The sequence below is a fragment of the Rattus rattus genome, chromosome 14 (assembly GCF_011064425.1).
Source record: "Rattus rattus isolate New Zealand chromosome 14, Rrattus_CSIRO_v1, whole genome shotgun sequence".
NCBI lineage: Eukaryota > Metazoa > Chordata > Mammalia > Rodentia > Muridae > Rattus > Rattus rattus.
The window spans coordinates 43,985,733-44,000,399 of NC_046167.1; the positions used below are offsets into that span (position 1 = coordinate 43,985,733).

General features: G+C 43.3%; 1 protein-coding gene across 6 annotated transcripts in view; it reads left to right on the forward strand.

Moving 5' to 3' along the window:
• The first annotated feature begins 454 nt into the window (after nt 1-454).
• Gpld1 (glycosylphosphatidylinositol specific phospholipase D1) overlaps nt 455-14,667 on the forward strand; it is a 51,646-nt gene continuing 37,433 nt past the window's right edge. Inside the window, exons 1-6 of one of the 6 annotated variants that reach the window (XM_032919582.1) lie at nt 455-665; nt 1,177-1,333; nt 3,196-3,486; nt 3,882-4,208; nt 8,312-8,367; nt 13,202-13,280. In XM_032919582.1, coding sequence (XP_032775473.1) covers nt 4,112-4,208; nt 8,312-8,367; nt 13,202-13,280 — 232 coding nt within the window. In that variant the 5' untranslated portion in view covers nt 455-665; nt 1,177-1,333; nt 3,196-3,486; nt 3,882-4,111. Of the gene's footprint in view, nt 1,334-3,010; nt 3,487-3,881; nt 4,209-8,311; nt 8,368-13,201; nt 13,281-14,667 lie in introns of those variants that run through there. The other 5 variants (XM_032919581.1, XM_032919586.1, XM_032919584.1 and 2 more) reach the window with 5 other exon arrangements.

Sequence of the window (14,667 nt, forward strand, 5' to 3'; positions counted from 1 at the left end):
AGAAGTCTCAGCAGCAGGATTTAATTGTATGTGCAGTTTGGTGTGCACACGTGTGTGCTGCGTGTGTTTACTGCTTTGTCCTGTATTTTATTGAGGGAATTAGAGAAGGGGTCAAGATACTAAGGCCCTCCGGTGGCTTTCCTGGCTCTCGAAAGCTGGCCTGGATGCCTGCTGCCTGTAGGGGGCGCTCTGCTGACAGACCATTCTATCTTCTCTGGGCATTCCTTCAGGTCACGTCTTAGTCGCTGTAGACCACAAACTTGAAATCAGCTGTGTATTCAGAATACAATCTAGAATTCATCGTCTCTCTCCCTCTCCCTTTCCCTCCTTTCTCTCTTTTTATTTTATTTCTGTCTTTTTTAAGTTGGGAGATTCAACTTAAAAAAAAAAAAAACCAACAGAAATAAAAGAAAAACAGAAGCCAATATCAAATGCACTGTGGTGTGTAGCCCAGGCTGTCCTTGAACTCAGTGTGTCCACGGTGTAGATCAGAAGTAAAAATAATTTATTTACTTACTTGTTGAAGGAAGGAGCTCACCAAGGCAACTGTCCCTATAGTCTGAGAAGTTCATTAAGTGGCACTTGAAACGTCCTACACTGACTCTTTCTTCCCAGCAAGCCCTCCAGCCTCTTTACTTCTCCGACGACTCCCAGACCTTGGATGGGTATGCTCACTGGGACCCATAGGAGAAATGCACCAGGAGACTGGAGCTTTTTCTTTTCTCCTTGTGTTCCTGGGTACCATTAGTTTCCAGTTCCTGGCTCCTAAAACGAATTTATTTATGTGAAGAAGGGGAAGGTTGCCAGAATTGATTTTTTTCCCTTTTACCAGTGGGTCCTTGGGATTGGCCTTAAGTCATCAGGCTTGGTTGCAAGTGCCTTTACCTGGTGAGCTATTATTCTCCATGAAGCCCCACTCTCTGGATTCATACACCCTCTTCCCCAGCTGTTGTCATGTCCTATAAGACAGTGACAGAGAAAGCCAGAGAAATGAGTTGCTTTATTTTGAACACTAAAATTATATTTAAAGCTGTGCTTGGGGGGGCTCAGGCCTGCATTCCCAGAACAGAGATGTAGAGACATAGAGATAGAGAGTTCAAGGTAAGGGCTGGGAAGATGGCCCAGTGGGTGAGAGTGCTTGCCTTACCAGCCTAATGACCTGAGTTCAATCTGCAGAACCCATGTAAAAAGGTGGATGCAGTGGCCATACCTGTAATTCTGCCACTCCTATGGCAAGGTAGGAGGTGAAGATGGACGGATCGCCCCGAAGCACCAGTTAACCTGGAGTACTCTGAGGAGCAGAAACATGAGGAGAGACCCTGCCCTCAAGAAGGTCTCTCTCTCTCTCTCTCTCTCTCTCTCTCTCTCTCTCTCTCTTTCTGTATGTGTGTCCTGAAACTTGTCCTCTCACCTCCACAGGTGTGTCTGCATTCACACACACACACACACACACACACACACACACACACACACACACACACACACGAATAAATCAAGGCATAACTCAGCTACATAGGTGGTTTGAGGACATGCGACTTTATACAAAACTACTGTATTTCATCATTTTTCTGCATATGGAGACTTGTTTTCATTTCAATGGCTTCATCCAGGTTTTGCTTTATATCCATATCTAGATTTTTAGAAATAGTTTTATACCGGCTAACCTGAAAGCAAAGTCATTTTACTAAAAGGAAATAGCTCAACAAATGGGTTTGGGATATATAGCTCAGTGTTAGAACACTTGTCTAAAATTAACGAAGCCCTGGATCCAATCCCCTGTGCCACAAAACCCAGACCAAACGAAAACCAACAAGGGAGATAATAGAAGTCCATGGTGAATCTTTTGGGTGGGGAGTTTTCTTCTGAATGATCGTTGTGACGGTGTATTGTACTGATGCTATACTAATCTCCATTTAAAGGGCATTGTATGTTGACTCATGTGATATCCACAATGACCCAGAATGGAAACTATTATTACCTCTGAATCACAGAGAAGCAGCAGTGTGTTTTAATAACCTACACAAGGTCTCTGAGACGGAGGCTATGCAAATGAAGTACACATTCTCGCCGGCTCCTGGGATGCCTGCATACCTGCTTTTCAGGAAGTCTCCAGATGATGGAATCACACTTTCTTTATTACAAAGGCCTGCATTAGCGAGGGGGCATCAGTAGGAAAGAATACCGTCATAGGCAGGTGGGCACGCACGTATGTAGAGGTCAGCATCTTTCTCAATAGCTTTCCTCCATCTTGTTTCCGGGATGGTCTTTCATCAGACATGGAGCTCACTGATTTGGTTAGGCTGGCTGGCCAATGAACTCCAGGAACTGCTTGCCTGGTTCTCCCCAGCCCTGGAGTTACAGGTGCATGCTACTGTGCCTGGCTTTTAAATGTTGGCAAGGATGGGAACTCGGTTCGCATGCTTGTGATTTAACAAGTGAGGCATCTCACACAATTTCCTGTTATTGACTGGCTACTCTTGGGTGCTCTTAGGCTTACCAATGTCCTTCCTAATTTATCACCACTATCATCTTACTGCAGACTTTAGGCAGCTCAGAGTGAGAGGTGGGCCACAGACTGTGTGAGTGGCTAGGGCAAGAGGACACAGAGGAGAGCATATTCCTCCAAGGGACAGCTGGCTCCCCACTTCAGTTGAGTGTCATGTCGCAGGAGGATGTAGGGTCAGGAGGTCAGTTCTTTGGAGGTTCTTTTTTGTTCTGTATAGAGAGCTAAAATTCAAGATTTATATGTGAATTTCCTCACTTAGAAAAAGTTAGTCTGGTCAGGTATGCTGGGTTCACACCTACAGTCCCAACACTGAGAGGTGCAAGCAGGAGAATTTGGAATTGAAGGGTATCCTTGGCTCTACAATACGGTCAGAGCTTTTCTGGCACACATGAGATCCCATTGACAAAAAACCAAAAACAAGCAAAGTAATGTAAGTTTATAAACGCCCAGCTATCTAATTAAATAACCAACAAACAACAACAACAACAACGACAACAAAAACTTGTAGCCTGTGGCTTAAAGGCAGTTAGAGGCAGTCAGGACCAGTGTTCCTAGGTGAGAGAACTCCAGAAACCCTGTCCTCGGGTTTGAATGGGGCTGAGTGAAGATTACATAACCAACTGCTGCCTGGCAGACAGCCGGCTCAAATTATCCCGTCTTTTGTTCATTCATCCCTTCCCCTTGCCTAGCCCAAGGATGAATACTGTTTCTTCACAGTCTTGTGGGAGCACCCTGCTGCTTTGAGCACTGACAGTGCATCATTTGGGTGTTAAGATCACCGTCATTTATGTCCACGAATGACCTGGATTGTCTTCCTTGGACTGCCTGTTTCTGATTGGCTACCTCATGATGAGTCTATTCTGAGCCCGGGTATTTTCCAGACCCTTGTCTCTTCGCCTTAAATCTGCTTCCTGCCTCCACCTTCCAGGTGCAGTCAGTATCCTTGGGCTGCAGGAATCCTTCCTTGCAACACATCTCGGGTAAGTCCTGTTGGAAGAGCCGGAGTAGAAGGCCAGGAGTGGCTGGGCTTGTGTAACATGCTGACCTGTCAGTATCTGTTGCCAAATAACGAAAAGAGAAGCCGGTTCTAGGTGATCACCATAAAGGCTTTCCCAGCATGCACTTGGGCTTGGGAGGATGAGGAAACTCTCTGATAAAAGTGTGAGGAAAGTATATCGGAGATGCTGCTCGTGGACAGGGAGGTAGAATCAGAGTGACCGTCAGCTGGCACAGGTGAGTGCCTCGTTTGGAAAGCAAGTTGAAGGCAATTGCCAAGCCAATTGCCTGTTAGGGGGAAATCTGGGTGGGTGGGTAATAAACTGCCTCCAGCCAAAGACTTGTAGATTCCAGCAGATTGCTTTCTCGCCCCTCCCAGGTGGACAGTTTGTTTGCTGTTCTGGAAAAGCTAAACAGTGGGTGATCCGTTGACTTCATTGACTTCATAGGAAAACAGCATTATTTTGAAACGAGGCTGGGCTTGGTTTCCTGTGTCAGTGACCTGTGTAGAGGGAACACACCGAGTCTCTGCCTGGATTTTGGAGTCATAGTCTGGCTACAGCTTACGCTGACCCCACATTAGCAGAGCAGCTGAGGAGGAATGACAACATGTCTGTAGGCAGGCTGTGGTCTGGCCTGCTGCTCCTGCTGCTCTTTTTCTGCTCTAGAAGTTCATCTTGTGGTCTCTCAACACATGTAGAAATAGGTAAGTACTGGGTTCTGTGTGTGTGTGTGTGTGTGTGTCTGTGTCTGTGTGTGTCTGTGTGTGTGTGTGTCTGTCTGTTTACATACAGGATCTCCTGATATAATTCTGGATGCCTTGGAGGTCACTGTGTAGAATGGACTGGCCTCAAAGTTGAGGTGATCTTCCAACCTCTCTCTCCTGAGTGCTGAGATTATGTAAGTTTGGCACCCATTCCTGGCCCTTCGTGTGTTAGTTTTTAAAGATTATTATTGTTGTTATTATTATTATTACTATTTGGTGTGTGTGTCAGTGTATGCACATGAGTGCAGGTGCCCTTGAAAGTCAGAGGCATCAGATGCCCCCGGAGCTAAAGTTACAGGTGAGTATGAGCGACCCAATGTGGGTACTTATGATCAAATTATGTCTCTGTCAAGAGCACTATGTGCCCTTAACCGCTGAGCCATCTCGCCATCCCTCTTTGTGTTATTAAAAGAACAAGAATTCATCAATAAGCTTAAGAAAGAGATTGAAAGTCTATCCCACATGTCGGCACGATTCCTCCTCCTTTGGGAAGTGGCCTGACAGTGGAGAGGAGAGAGGAAGATTAGAAATGTCCAGGGTTAGGAAATGGTAGGTGGGCTCCATGGGGGGATAGGTTGGTAAGAGGGCTGAGGCCCTTATGTTCTTTTATGTGAGGCCATTGGGTGTTCCTCACAGGGGATAGTGAGGAATGGAAGAAAATCCCAGAACTAAGAGAAGGAAGGTGGATGCCTGCAGCAGGAGTGTGAGATTGGTCTTGTTGCTTTTATACTTCCAAGGATAGACATTTCTAGGTAGATGTAAAAGGCCATGTGCGGCCATGGGAGTGAGTCCCTGAGTGGATGTTAGTGGCTCTTATGGGTATGACACATCATTTGAGCTTTAAGATCACCTTAATTTCCATCACTGACCTAAATTATTTCCCACGGGTTAAGTGGTACCTATTGGCCTTAGGATGCTTGGCTTCGGGGAGGTAAGGCTGAGTGGTTGTTACGATTACAGGAATCCATCTTAGCATCATGGGCGTTCTGAGGAGGCCACACACTCCAGTATGTCTGACCTCGGGGCAGTGGCAGAGTTATCTTGATTGTGCTGGTTAGTTTTTGTCCAGTAGACAAATCTGGGAAGAGGGAATCTCAACTGAGGAAGCGGCTCCATCAGCTGAGCCTGTAGACAAGTCTGTGGGGCATTTCCTTAACTTCTGATGGATGGAGGAAGTTCAGTTCACTGTGAGCAGGAGATGTCTGGATGCATAAGAACGCAGGCTGAGCAAGCAGGAGTGAGCAGGCCAGTAAGCAGTGCTCCTCCGTGGCCTCTGCCTCAGTTCCTGCCTCCAGGTTCCTGCTTTGAGTTCCTGCCCTGACTTCCCTCAATGAAGGACTGAGATTGGGATGTGTAAGCCAATAAAATCTTTCCTTCCTAAGTTGCTTTTGGTCATGGTTTTTAATCAAACCAGGACATAGTGAATATAGATATGTGGAGGGGGGAGGGCTTTTTAAATTTACTTTTTCTAGTTAAGGTCTAACTGACAAAAATAAACTGTAAAAATGTAAGGTATGTGATGTGATATGTAGATAAGCTAATTAAAGTACTTATTACTTTTCATAGTTACCATCTTAAGCATACATGGTAGGTTTCTTCTAACAAAGGGATTTGGTTCTTATGAAATATATCTGTGATTATTTTTATGTGTGAAAAATGTAAAGCAGTTCCTAATACAATCAAAATAAGAGCACATTCTTCAGTGATTTTAAGATTAATTTTGGGTATATTTGATATTCTGGGTTTTCTTTTATTTCAATAAAGACGATACTGTTTTATAGCTAAGCCACCTCTATGGGTTACAGAGAGGGACAGGGTTACAGACACAATAGGAAACGTTACCAGCGTAAAGTAGAGTAGACTCTGAGCCCTGGCAGGCAGGGGTCCTAAGATCACAGTTACCAGTGTAAAAAGACACAAAGGGCCTTGGTTCTGGTCCAGGTCTTCCAGTCTGCAGAGGAGGAATGGATCCACTGTTTAAGGCTCCCTGGTGGGTGGTCTGGCCCAGAATGCTGTGTCCTGACAGTGAGTCAAACATTTACTACTGAAAGAGAGTCAGGGAACAAAGGGAAAGGGACACAGACCTCAACTGTTGCCCTGCTGTAAACTAGACGTGTAGTTCTGTGGAACCCATGGTGCCTGTGTGTTCCACTAAGCTGGAGGGAGGGCAATGTAATGAATTCTTGAGGGTCTTCTAACTCTAAGCTAAAATGACAGAAGCCCAAGGAGAACACATGAAAATGAAAATATTTTTTTCTTTTTTTTAAATCCTGGGAGTAGAACAAAAATTCTTAGAGTTTCTGTGTTAGTTCCTGATGGATAGGTAAGTCCTAATGGACATTTTAAAATATCTAATCAGGGTGTGGCTTATACCCATAGTCCCAGCAATGGGAAGACAGAAGCAGGAGGAGAACTGTGAGTTCCAGACCAGCTTAGGTGACAGAGTGAAACCTCTTTTTTTGTTTGTTTGTTTTTTAAACCTATGTTTATATACATGAAATAGAATCTGCACAAATTCTAAGATTTTCATATGAAAGGCAACTGAAATTCCACCTTGTATTCACTAATAACTTAGATGACATCGCTCCTTTGTTTTTTGATTTCTTATGTGAGGCCTGAGTGGAAGATTGGTACTTAGGTCAAACCAGTTTTAGAATTGTTTTCGTTCAGTGGTTTGTGTTAGGAAGACAGTGGGACCCCAAATCTGGATGATTTGTAAGTTTCGTGACTATATTATTAGGGCATCAATGTATACAGTAGAGGAGTGGCTTTTTTGATTTAAAAAATACTGTGATTCAAGGCTAGAGAGATGTTTTAGAAGTTAAGAGAACCAATTGCTCTCCCGGAGGATCTGGGTTTGATTCTGAGCACATGACAGCTGGCTACTATCTCTGAAGCTACTCTTCTGGCCTCTGAAGGCACTGAATGCATGGGCTTCATAGACATGTATGTAGGCAGAACCCCATACACTTTAAATCAAATCTTATAAAAAGGAAGTTGGTTCACAATAGAAATAGGTGTTGCTGCTCAGCGTGAGTTCCAAGGAGTGTCAACCCTCCCACTTATGCTGAGATTGCGTGGGGGTGGAGTACACAGCTTTCTGAGATAATTGTCCTTCCAAAGTATTTCAGTGATGAAACACACTTGGGGACCATTGGTCAGCTGTGCTTTTGAGCCTTTTTTTTGTATGTGCTTAGGTTTATCTGCTGTGAGGCAGATACCATGACAGTTTCTGTTTTCCAAGTTCCCCACATGACTGACTGCCCCTGTGTCCTCGCTCAGTATTTGCTTTCTGAGGTTCTTTCAGCCAACCTGTAAGGTAGCATTTTGCTTTCATTTCACAGAGGAGGGAGCTGAGGTCTACAGTGTTAGGTAACTTGCCCAAAGTCATGGTTAGTTAAGCAGAAAATTTAAATCGCCATACAAATTTGATTTGTATTCTAATAACATAAATATTTAAAATCATGCCTAAGCTGGACATGATGAAATATGCCTTTAATCCTAATACTTGAGAGGAGGCAGGAGGAACTCTGGGAGTTCAAGGCCAGCCTGGTCTACAAACATCCATGCCTGCCAGGGCTACACAGAGAGACCCTGTGCCACACACACACACACACACACACACACACACACACACCACAAAACCTCAAGTGAGTGTAATCTTACTTTTTATCTTGTTCTCTCCATAGTTTGCAACTAAAAAAAAAGTTGGGTTTTTTGTTTATTTTATTTTATTTTATTTTATTTTTTAAAAAGATCTCTACAGGGTAGAGAGGTGGTTCAGCAGGTAAAAGGCTTCATGTTCTCACAGAGGAACCAAGTTCATTTCTAAGCACTTATGTTGGGTGGCTCGCAACTGTGCATAACTCCAGTTCCCAAGAATCCTCTGGCCTCGTCTGGCCTCTACGGATTAACTGCAAACACACATATACCCGTACATATACACAGACACATACATACATGTTAAACAGAAGTCTTTTAAAACATGGTCTCTGGTAAATTCTGGAGTTGTACTTAGCTCATATGGAATCCATTTCTTTCAGGACACAGGGCTCTGCAGTTCCTTCAGCTTCAAGATGGACGCATTAACTACAAAGAGGTAGGCAGCTGGATTTCTTGATTGTATTTACATTTTCCTCTGTGGGTGTCAAACAAAAGTCTAGACAGATCCTTAAGTTAATCCTAAGAGTTGTACTTATGTCTTTATAAACCTAATGTTGTGGTTATACATGCATGTGTCCAGTGCGACTCAGACATTATATGCGTATGTATACAAATATACATCTGTCCATGTAAATTTAAAATATTTTAGAACTCTGATATTTAAATAATATAATTTATAATTTGAAAACTTGTTCTTTTCTTTGCTTTTTGTGATATTTGTAGAACACAGGCATTGTGCATTTTCTAGGCAATAGCTTTACCAGTGAGCTACATCCCTGGCCTTTGAAATATTTTGTAACTGATATTTTTGTTGTTGTTCTTATAAAGAGAGGTTGTGCTCAAGAGAAATCACTTATTTTCTACTATTTTATAACTCTTTGTTGTACACACCTTTGTCATCAGGAGGAGCAGGGATTCTCTCTCTCTCTCTCTCTCTCTCTCTGTGTGTGTGTGTGTGTGTGTGTGTGTGTGTGTGTGTGTGTGTGTGTGTGTGTGTGGTATATTGTTGGAAACTGAAGCTAGTGCTATGCATGTAGTAGATTAGAGTTCTAGCCTCAGCTTGAACTTAGGAACTTTATGAGGAAATGTGCTGTTTCTGTGTCTCCCCCCTGTAGGACTATATGATGGGCCACCTGTCCATCCTTACATCACTTTAACCCATTATGTTCTTATGCATTGTTTCTAGTAGTATATGTCTACTGCTGCTGTTGCTGCTACTAATACTATTCTACTAATATTTATATGATATATAACGTTGTGTGGTATTGATGAGTCTTAAAAACTGACATTGGTAGCAGTAGTTGGCAGTCTTTTGTGACGTCTGAACTGACTCAGCCCATTGGTTTAATGGTAAAGATACTTGCTGCTGAGCCTACCAACCTGAGTCATCCCTGGAGCCCAGACAGTAGAAGGGAAAAAACCTACTTCTAAATGTTGCCCTCTGACCTTTACACAGGGACCATGGTACACATGCACTATTACTGCTGGGCACATAGACACATTAGTATACACCTATCCTTTTGTACTGCAGTGTCAACAGACTTAACACAGTCTCACTTTGGAAAATGCAAATAGCTAAATGTAAAAGGAAGGGCAGATGACAGACAGGCATTAAGTAAGTTCTGGAAAGGTTGTGAGCACAAGCATTTCCTCCTCATTGAATTGGGGCTCCGGGTTCCTCAATGGGCTCCTTAAATAATTTATTCTTAACATTGCATTTATTTATCTGTCTTTGGGAGGTGTATGTCATCTCTCTGACGCAGGTGAGTTGTTTGCAGCTGTCCCTAACCTGTAGCTTTGTCCTCTGGAATTCTATGGAGGTGTCATTATGTGATTTAAAATTCCTGGCCTGGGTGGGGAAGCCCAGTGAGAGATGGTCAGGTTGCTCAACTGTCCTTCCCTATCAGACAAAGATAAAGCAAGCATTCCTGACTCGGGACAAAATGGTCCCTCCTTTGAAGTTAGAGTTTCTGGGACCTGCCTGGAGCAGGGCTATGCTAGTGCTTGCCTTCCACTTTTGGGGGCAGATGTGGCCAGGAGGACAGGGACAAAACCCATATTCATGCATGGGTGCTTCGCAGTGCACAAAAGGCAAATAGCCTTAATTACTCTTGTGTTTTACTGAGAAAAATCTTCATAAATATTCAGATTTGATAGTTTTTGCTTTCATAGTTTACTTCATATTCCTTTTCACCCTTGCCAGTTTTGTAGATAAGCACATTTGGGCTGAGGCAGAAGGATCAGATAAAGGTCTTTCTTTACTTTATGCTAATCTCTTATATTTTTGGTTGTGAGCCTGGCCTTTAATGGCTGAGCCATCTCTCCAGCCCGTATGCTAATCTCAAAACCAATTTAAACTACGAAAAACCCTGTCTCACAAAAGGGTGTTTTCTCTAGGCTTAAGTTGGCCTTTTATTATTAATTTATTAATAAGGTTCAATATATTTCAAGAGGGTAGAAACATTTCTATTACCTCATCTGTTAATTGCCTATGTCTAATAATGTTTTATTATAATAACCCCCTTTCTCTTGATATGAGAGAAAGGCTTAACATACATCCAGTTCCTAAAATGGAGGTTGCTAAGGGTTATTTATTTTTATTTTTTTTTAGTGTGTGTGTGTGTGTGTGTGTGTGTGTGTGTGTGTGTTTATACCATGCAAGAGCATGTGCCTGTGGAGGCCATAAGAGGGTGTCAGATCTCCTGGAGTTGGAGTTATAGGCTATTCTGAACTCCCTGATGTGGGTTGGGAATTGAGCTCTGGTTCTTTAGAATAGCAACAAGTGCTCTTGACCACTGAACTGCCTCAAGCTTGTTATTGATGATTTTTTAAGTGACAGAAGTCCAACTCGCTGGCTGGTGATATGTCTCAGTGAGTAAAGACCCTCTCTACCAAGGCTGAGAACCCGAGTTCAAGCCGCAGAACCCACAAGGATAGAGGGAATGGCTCCTGAAAGCTTCCCTCTGCCCCCAGCATGTGCTGTAAGCACACATTTACCCACAGAGTACACACACATACTGCACATCACACATGGATAATAATAATAGTACATATTTTTTTAAAAAGAAAAGAATTGCACCACCAAACTTGACTGTGGACTGTATCCATCGCTGTCTTTCTGCAGATCACAGAAGCTGTTGGAGAAATTATTTAATCTCAGCCAGGGTTTCTACTCTGCCTTCATTCATTCAGTTCCAGGATAAAAGATGTACAACTTTTATTACTATAATAAGCCTTAATCAGCACTAGAGCTGGGCAGATTTCTACCCTCTAAGCTATTAGAATTTGTTTTCCCATCATTAACCCCAAATTATAATTGGCTATGTTCCATCAGGGCTGCTCTTAACTTCAATTGACCAGCCCTTGTGGCCATACTTTCATGGCTCACCTAACCTATGGTGTCTTCCTTCTCTTCATCTTCTCTTTCCCCTCATAGTTCTCCTCAGACCCCAAGCCCGGAAACCCCAAACCCCTCCTATCTCAATACTGCCCGATATAGACATCTTTTTTTTTTTTTTTTTTTTTTTTTCAGAGCTGGGGACAGAACCCAGGGCCTTGTGCTTGCTAGGCAAGCGCTCTACCACTGAGCTAAATCCCCAACCCCCGGATATAGACATCTTTATTCATCAATAAAGGGATAACTTGGGGAGCAAGGTCACATAGCATCATTTGGGTCTATGTGCAGATTTTCTTGTCCTTGGGGGCAACCAGGCCTTGGGGGCCAGTATTTAGTATTACAATACATAGCAAAAGACCAAACCTCAACAGAAGCCCTGGAGCTAGCTTATGCAGAGGAACTAATGGCCAGAAGCTAGAGAAGTGGTTGTCACACTAAGAGCCCAAGGAGGAGCTCCAGCTGTATCTAGAAATGTCTAGAAAGGCCTCCAGGAACATCACTCACAACAGTACTGAAAACTTCCCGTCTGCGTGCCTGTTGTCACAGCCACTGCCCTGGTGGCTAGCTAGCTGCAGATTCAACAGACTTAATGCAGTCTTGCTCTGGAAAAAACAAATCCATCTTGACTACCAGTTCCAGCCCTTATAACCTCAGCCCTGCTCCCAGTGAACTTGATGTTCATGCTCTGCCTGCAGCAGATGTTTGCTGGTGCCCCACCAGGAGCCCCACATCCTGCTGCAGAGAACTCTCAGGCTCCCAAGCTAGTAGGAGAAGCAGAAGGGCTCTGTGGCAGAGGTAGGGTGGTGTCAAGTGCTCTAGAGACTCAGTTTCTGTTTCCCAGCCTGTGGTCTGAGCTAGACACACCATTTGGGTCAACAAAGAACAGAGTCAGCAAGTTCAGCAGAGATCATTCTAGAGAAAAAGCCTGTTATCCACTGTCAAATCATTGTCAAAGGGAAAGGACATTTTTGTAACCCTCTGAAGCACGAGGGAAAAATGAAAGAGGGGTAGGTAAAGCTCAAGAGATATAACCTTGCACATGAACACAGCATTTGTTGTTGCTACCTATACATTTGTATTAAAGTGTGTGTGTGGGGGGGTGGTTTCTAGACAAGATTTCTCTGTACCCCTGGCTGTCCTTGTTCTGAAGACCAGGCTGGCCTCAAACTCACAGAAATCTACTTGCTTGCCTTTGCCTCCCAAGTGCTGGGATTAAAGGCATGCACATCAACTGCCTAGCATGTGTGTGTGTGTGTGTGTGTGTGTGTGTGTGTGTGTGTGTGTGTACATGTATATGTATGTATCTATATATTTCTCATTTCACTGTAGATCATTGAAAATCTTGTCATAGGCCAATTTTGGATCAGCTGACTAACTTTAGAGAAGGTCAGGCATGGTGTTTTGTCCAAGCCTGTAACTCTGGCACTCCAATGGTGGAGTAGGGTGGATCAGGAACTCAGGTCCTCTTAGGCTACATAGCAACTTCAGGACAGTTGGGCTACAGGAGATCTTGTGTCAGAAAACAAAAACACATAAAGAAGAAAAAAATTTAAAATAGACTTAGTAGAATTCTACTCCATTGGAGAAACACAAATAGAAAATGAAAGATAGTAAAATTTAAACAGGTGGGTTTTTGCTACCTTTCAAATTTGCCCTTTACACAGGAAAGATCCTGAAGTTGCTGTATATGATACGTAGTGTATGCTGGTGAGATGTGCATGTTTATTTTTAACATTAAGTTACTCCTGCCTGCCATTCCCTTCATCTCTTTATGTCTGGTGTAGTTCTAGTCTTTCCTAGTGGGAGACACATGGGTCTGACTCTCCCAGCCTGCCGACTCTGCTCCTCTAATTTCTGCATTCTCTTGTTTCAGCTGCTCTTAGAACACCAGGATGCATATCAGGCAGGGACGGTGTTTCCTGATGCCTTTTACCCTAGCATCTGCAAACAAGGTAAGGGGAGTGTTTTCAGAGGGAGTGATATCACATTTGCTGGTTAACAGGAGTTTAAAAATTGTATATTTCAGAAGCGGGATGGGGGGGAGTGCTCAGTGGTTAAAAGTGTATTCTGCTCTTGCAGAAAAATGAGGTTTTGTTTCCCTGCACCCATGTTGGGTGACTCATAACCACCTGTAACTTGGGCTCCAGGGCATCTGACACCTTTTTCTGGCCTCTGTAGGCACCTGCACTGGCATGCACATCCCACACAGACAAACACATACACATAATTAAAAATAAATACAAGTTTATATATAAGCATATATGTGTAAAAGTGTTCACCACCGACTTTAACTGCTTGGGCATAGACATTCTGGGAATTTTGCTTTGTGGTGATATCTGGTCTGTATGTCTCTGCTTGCCTTACCACTTCGTGGCAACCCAGCTTGTGACTCTCAAAACTCTCAAAAGGTTACCTACAGTCTCAGTTCTGTGTCTGCACTCGCTACAGCAGCCTCCTCTCTGGGTTGTTCTTGATATTAATGAAACTACTACCCAGTGCTATGAAGCTCTAAGCTAGCTGAATACTTTGAAGGGAATTTAGTAAGAGCACCATTCCTAAAGGTCACCACAGACGATGCAGGGGAATGATTACTTCATTGTGTTGGGGCACCTTCATGGAGGGGGCCACTTGACAGGAGTGGAATTTGTAGCTAAGGGTTAGAGCCTTCCATCCTACAGCAGAGGAACTGAGAAAATAAATCCTTAGACCTCTCATTTCCTCCTTTTCTCTTCTCTCATTACTGATTCTGTCAATTGGCCAATCCCAACCCCAACCAAAGCCAGGGCACAAAGAAGCCAGCGGAAACACCTGAGTGCTGGTTTTGAAGGCGTGCACCACCATCACTTAACAATCTAGTTTAACAACAGTGAAATGCTGTGGTGCTCCTACCTCCTGTACGCAGGAGTCCAAGCACCTGCCCTCACATGCACACCTTACATAGTCGAACACATAAGCCTTTAAGCTAAACTTGGCATTTCTTGTGTTTATAAATACTTCTTTCTGTTTTCCTCTCCGTCTGTCACTTTTCAGTACTATTGTTGCCTGTGGGTCATAGCTCTTATCTCTAACCTACTATTTCTCACTTGGCATATCCTGAGCACCATTCAGAGAGGCCTTCTGTCCCTTGATCCTCTGACAGTCCCTTGAAACACTAGCAAAAACACATGAAAAAAAGAAAGGAATAGTTTGATCATTAAATTTAAGAAGCACTGTTCAATGTGTGCCTTCAAAATAGATAAAACACAACACCCTACACTAAGAAGTGCAGATATCTATCTATCTATCTATCTATCTATCTATCTATCTATCCATCTAACATCTATCTCATCTATCTTTCTC